The 6,232-nt window shown below is 30.6% G+C and overlaps 1 protein-coding gene across 1 annotated transcript; it reads right to left on the minus strand.

The window, feature by feature from the left end:
- Positions 1 to 984: 984 nt before the first annotated feature.
- Positions 985 to 4,115, minus strand: LOC137837837 (uncharacterized). Its single transcript, XM_068646985.2, has 3 exons — positions 3,695 to 4,115; positions 2,640 to 2,776; positions 985 to 2,268 (listed from the first exon to the last, which is right to left on the minus strand). The coding sequence occupies exons 1-3, from the start codon at positions 3,818 to 3,820 to the stop codon at positions 1,479 to 1,481; spliced, it is 1,053 nt and encodes a 350-aa protein (XP_068503086.1). The 5' UTR covers positions 3,821 to 4,115; the 3' UTR covers positions 985 to 1,478.
- Between the last annotated feature and the right edge of the window lie 2,117 nt (positions 4,116 to 6,232).

Consider the following 6,232-nt stretch of genomic DNA (forward strand, 5'->3'; position numbering starts at 1 on the left):
CCAAACAAATCATACTGGTGTGGCTAATAGTCTAATATTTAGTTTCAAATAAATATATGAAGGGAACAAGATAAAATAAAATTTCATTTAAAAAAATAATAGATTGCGGGCTGATGTTTTTCTCCTTTCAAAGGTTCAACATGGCAAAATTAGCTGGGTAGATAATTGATAGCTGAGATGCTATTAAACTAATAACCTAATCTATTGGATTAAAAATGTTTGGAAATTATTTGATAAAATATAAAATGTTATATACATGAGATTTGTATTTTTTTAATAAGAATATATTTTTATTTTTTTTCAAAGTAATTAAATTTTCATTTCTAATGTTGATTTTGTGGAAGTTGTATGTGTTTTTTTATTTGAACAAGTAATTTTATTTAAATGAATTGATTTAATGAGTAAAATTAATTAGAAATTGACTTCTTTATCTAATTTAAATTATTGCTATATTGAATACTAGTATTTTTTACATAGTTATTTCGATTTGTAATATTATTTATTTATTTATATTATATTCAAAATTAAAAAGAGTAATAATATAATAATTAGTTGTATTAGATTTCCTAGGGAAAACCTTAATCCACAAATTATAGCCTCCAATTTTAAATTTCAGCAATGATGATATTTGTTCTTGTCGGTAATGTGATTCAGCCATGGTCATGATCTAGTGTAATAGAAAGGGGGAACACGCATGTGACTTAATTAATCCCTTCATTACAAGTTGTTTAGTCTCAATTCAACTCATTTGCTTTACTCGTCTCATCACAACTTTAATGTACATTTATGTCAAAAACGCAACCACCATACTTTGCTTATGAACACGACAACAGATCTTGTACAATGTGATCATTGAATGGACCACTTCATGGAGCTTTATATATACATTTTGAATCAAATGATCAACTTCAGATGAAGAACTTGATTGCTTAGATTTATGAAATGAATAGATGACAGAATACAGGCACATGTTAGACATATGAATGAGGGTAAAAGAACTAATCCAATTATCATTAGAGTAGCCATGTAAACATGGTTTACACAATAAATCCTATTGCAGTATAATTGGTCTGAAGAAAAAAAATATCATAAATACTTACATAATGTATTCAATAATAATAACATGATCCAGTGACTTTCACTTGACTTCATTTAACAAAGGAAATTATGAATATGTAAATAACTCTTTATAACCCAGGTGGGATTGACCATTTACATTATTGGTACACATTTGAAAAACCAGTTGCTTCACATTTTCATGTACCTTTTCCTCCGTTGCTTACTGCTGAAGTTTTTCTTCTTAGGAGGTCATCTACCCCTTCCTAGGCTTGGAATAAATAAATATCCTACTTGTGTAATTTTCTTTTTTCTTTACCTTCTCTTCTCAGGCTTACTAACCCAAGCACTTGTGCATCTTGTTGCAATTTATGTTCATGTAATGTCAAAAAATAATTTGCTCAAAAGGGAATCAATTTACACTAATCAAGGGCAGTTTTGCTTCTGCGGCCAGTGATTGGGATAGGCAAACCATCAAAGATAGGCTTTGAAATGGCTGCTTGCAAGTCTGGTTTCAAGTTCCATATCGCCGGCGGCCAGGCTGTTGCTGAGTTCATCCTTTCCTGCTCTCTGAGGCTTGATGCACTCGATGATTTGCGCACTCCAGAAAAGCCATCGGTAAATATAGATTCTCCCAACCCCACCGGAATTGAATCTAGCCATCCTGATTCTGACTCAGGAAACAGTGCTGCTCGGCTAGCCGATTTCGGCCTCATGGCTAATGTTTTTCCAGTTGAAGAAAAACCATTTGATACATTACCATTTCCTTCTTTCATAAGCTTTTCTGGGGTGCTGGCTCCATTATCAACTTCAGCTTTCTGACGTCTTCGGACAGATTTCTCATCAGCCTTCTCAGATCCCCCGTCCCCAATTTCCGCAAGAGGAATGTAATCACCATCCCCTGTCAGTAGATCATAGACTAAATTTGTTGACTTGGGAAAATCATTTGTAGCTGATGGCAGGTCTGAAACTGGAGAAGCATTGGGAAACCATTCCCCTCTAGAATGATCAGAACTCACGGGTGTATAAACTGCCATTTCTGTTCCATTGAATGTATCTTTTGAATCTGAAGATTTGAGGCCATAGAATTTCTGTAAAATGCTCATAGCTGGAGAAATATCTGGTTGAGGAGGTTTGAGTCTTAAGGAATGAAGAGGTTCCTTCATGGCAGATTGACCTATGCGTAGGGGTTTCTTCTCAATGCTAGAATCTCTGCAATGAGTTTCAGTTAAAAATGAGTTTCCATAATCCAGCACATGATTTTAAATATAAATCAAAGTTACTGGTTGGTGAAACTATGTTATCTGCAACAAATCCTAAGAATCAATCAAAACTTTTTTATTCAGCTGTTTCATTCACTGTACTTCAAATATTCAGAATATGATGTAGCTGACAACTATGTATGCACTTGTACTTTCAAGTCTGGGACAAGGATTGCTGTCAAAATCTAAATGGAGTACATTGTTCTATAATATACACAACATGCTACATAAACAAATTAGGGCAGGAAGATATATTGTAATTGTAAGAAAGATATTGCAAATGAAAAGAGGGAAAAACTGAAATGAGTACAATTGAAGTACCCCAACTTGGCAGGTTCATCGTGTGGACCAGGAGCAGGAGATGGTGGATGACGTCCTGGTAAGGGAATTTTCAATGTCTTCAGTGCAAACATTTGAAGATCTGTGGCTAAGCCATTCATCCTTTTGATGTCAGCTACCTAAATCATTACAAGGAAATTTTATCAGAAGATTTCAGTATCATTTTATTATCACAGAGCATAAAGCAGCAGTAATGCATACATGTATGCACATCATGTCAGTCACTAGACAATTTAACATTTCCTCAAGTTTAACCTTAAAAGAATTCGAAGTGAGGTATCTCAAAAAATAGTCAATAGAATTGTGATTTTCCATGCTATACAATATCACCTGTGTCTCTTATAAAGGCATTTCTAAAAGAAAATGCATTATGCTCATAAAGTGTTTGGCAAAATATAAATATGTAAAGATCTAACCAATGCAAAGAAAAAATGAAAGCATTCATAAGTATAAGTTCAAAATATCTGCTCCTTCCATCCTGAAGGCCACAGTAAGATGGAAGGGGATAAATTTTTTCTTCCCAATTTCCTAACTTTTCTACCATAAAACAGCTGCCAAAACTGAGAACCATTCATTCCTGTCCTTATTTTCCTATCCATAATCTTTCAACTTATCACCAAAAACATCCTAAAAGTGGAGAACTAAGAACCATACACACTATAAGTTTGACCCCTTTAACAAACTCTCCCTAATGGCATTACTAACGATTAGAGGAAAAACTGAGGCACTTGACTGGTTGTGTCAGATTAGCTTACCCCCAAAGGATAAAAAACAAAACACAAACACAAAACCTCCATCCCTCCAAACAAAAACAGAGAATCTTGTGAACAACAACATAACACGCGAAATCGTTATCTTGTATTCTTGTTCATATACATATAAAACCCTTAAACTAAAAAACTAAAATTTTGCACACCTAGAAAAAAAAAGGAAGAAAAACTACATAACCCAAAAGAACAAATATAAAAAGCAACCAACTTTACCACGCCTGAACCAATTCAAAGTCCGAAGCCAAAAAAACATAGAGAAAAAATTACCTCAACACCATACTTAATTGCCACACCAGCAAGAGTGTCAAGCTTTGAAACATGGTGTTCTATGTAAGTCAACCCATTACCGCCACTTCCGCCGCCGCCGTTCTGCAACCCGTTTAACGGCGACATCTACTCCGATCAACCCACCGACAGCAAGATCTACGATCTGAGAGAAAGAAACATGAAATTGACTTATAGGGGAAGTGGGTGGAGAGGGGAATTTGAGAGAGAGGGAGCAAAAGGGTCAAAGAAAAATGTGATCTTGGAGGAAGAAAAGGAAAGTTGAATATGGATAAAAGGAAGAAACAATAGACGGAAGCTTGGTTATTGGAGTGAGATTTTTATTTCGATTTCAGAGAAAGAAAATATAAATAAGAAAATAAGGTTTCTTTCTTTTCATCCTTTTAAGCTTCTACAGGAATTTGACTTTATTCCACACACACTGCAAATATGGGAATTTCCAATTTCTTGTTATTTAACTTCTTTCCCTTTTTATTTATTTATTGAATTCAGTGTTAATATCAACCATCAAATTCTTCATTTTTCTTTTTCAAGACAGATTCTTAACAAAAATTTAGCCAATGTTTAATGTGAAACCAATTCAGAATTTAATACTCATATCAAATACTAATCTCACAAAATGGTCAAAAAAATATCTAATCACAAATTCCTATAAATAAATTTGTACCCAAAATTACTATTACTATTACTATTATTTTTTGTAGTAAAATATAATTTATGTATAATGTGCTACTATAAGATTTTTCAAATATCATATTAAGTTTGACTTATAAAATAATTCTTGTAAATATTAATTAAAATAATTACTATACATGATCATTCATTGTTAGATCCTAAAACAAAAATATTTTATAATAGTTTTTTTTTAAAAAATTATATTACTTTTTATATTTAAAGTAAAAAAAACTTTTACCCACATAGTAAATGTTCATAAAACTCAAATTTTGATAATTGAGCACCCTTTCCATAAACTCTTTGTATTTTATTCGTGATATTCAATTCTTTGCATTTAGAATTTCCCACAAATTTATTTATTTTTGTCCATAGAAAATAATACTTTAATAAGCAAAGATAAATTAAAGATGAGATTGGAAACACGACTCATAGTTTTAAATAAAGAACGTGTTTGTTTTGGAAGCAATTTGAATGTGGCATTATGCAAATTACTAAAAGGAAAGAGAAAAAAAGAAAGAAAGTCAAATGATTATGAAAACTCCTTTGAACCACTTTTAGATTTGGAATCACGATGATGAACTCGACCCTTCTTTCATCATTTTCTTAATTAAGTTTCTGAATTTTTTTTATTGTGTTTGGGAAATTTGTGTGTTAATTTATTGAAGAGTGGTGTTGTAAAGTGTAATAAAGAGGGAAAAGTGGTTTTAATGTTTCCAATTTGATTATATAATCGGTTAACGCGGTGAGATATATATTTATATATGTGCACCGACACACACATATATATATGAAACAACTAAAACCTCTCAATTATGTGGTCCCTTCCTTACTCATTCTAACACTTTTTTAACTTTCATTTTATGGATTATACCTCTCATTCTTCACATTTCATTCTTTATTTTTTAATGTTTTCTCATTTTTATTTTGTCTTATTTTACTTAGTTTTACTAAAATAGTATTATTTGAGTGTTCCTTATTGAATTTGAATTTGTATCTGATTTTTTTTATAGAATAATAAAAGTATTTTTAAATAAAAGAAGACGTGGATCAAAATATATTTTATTTTTTTAAAATACGTATCTAATTGGTAGTTAAAACTTTGCTAGCTAATTAGATACAATTTTAAAAATTATTTAACAATAATAGAAATTAATTTATAAACTAAATTTTTTTAGTCTTTGAAATGATTTTTAGTTTAGTCAGTATAGTAACTAATTATTTTTTATTTTTAAAATTGATTTTTATTTCATGATTTTTTTTGTAGTGTGTGATTAATTAGCTATGAAACTCATACTTTTCTTAAATGACATGTCGGTGTCGGATACTCGTATCGGACACAAACACTCGTATGACACTTGTAGAACACGTATCCATGAAGTGTCAAATTCAAAAAGTATTTGTTAGATTTATGACAATTCTAGTACGATTCTAACACAGTTTTAAAAATGAAAAATACATTGATTTTCTAAAATCTCAAATTTATTGTATAAATTTTTATTATGATTATAAAAATAAGAAATAAATCCTTTTAAACTAGTCATAAAAGATATCTTTCTGCTCCAAAAAATAATCTGGAACATACTTGTGCACATAAATCTTTATTATCAATTTATATAATTCATAATTATATAATATATAGATTCGTGTTCCCATATCCTACATTTTAGAAATTATACGTATCTTCATGTCCGTGTTCGTATCAGTGTTCGTACTACATAGACATGGTTTTAATATATTTCAATGTTTTTCTACACCATCAAAGTTTACTGTAATTTTTGTTTTTGCTTCAAAATATTGAAAGATAAATAGAAAAAAGTATTTAATTATCTTAATAACTTGTAAATA

Source organism: Phaseolus vulgaris, chromosome 4 (genome assembly GCF_051622355.1).
Source record: "Phaseolus vulgaris cultivar YP4 chromosome 4, ASM5162235v1, whole genome shotgun sequence".
In the NCBI taxonomy this organism is placed as follows: Eukaryota; Viridiplantae; Streptophyta; class Magnoliopsida; order Fabales; family Fabaceae; genus Phaseolus; species Phaseolus vulgaris.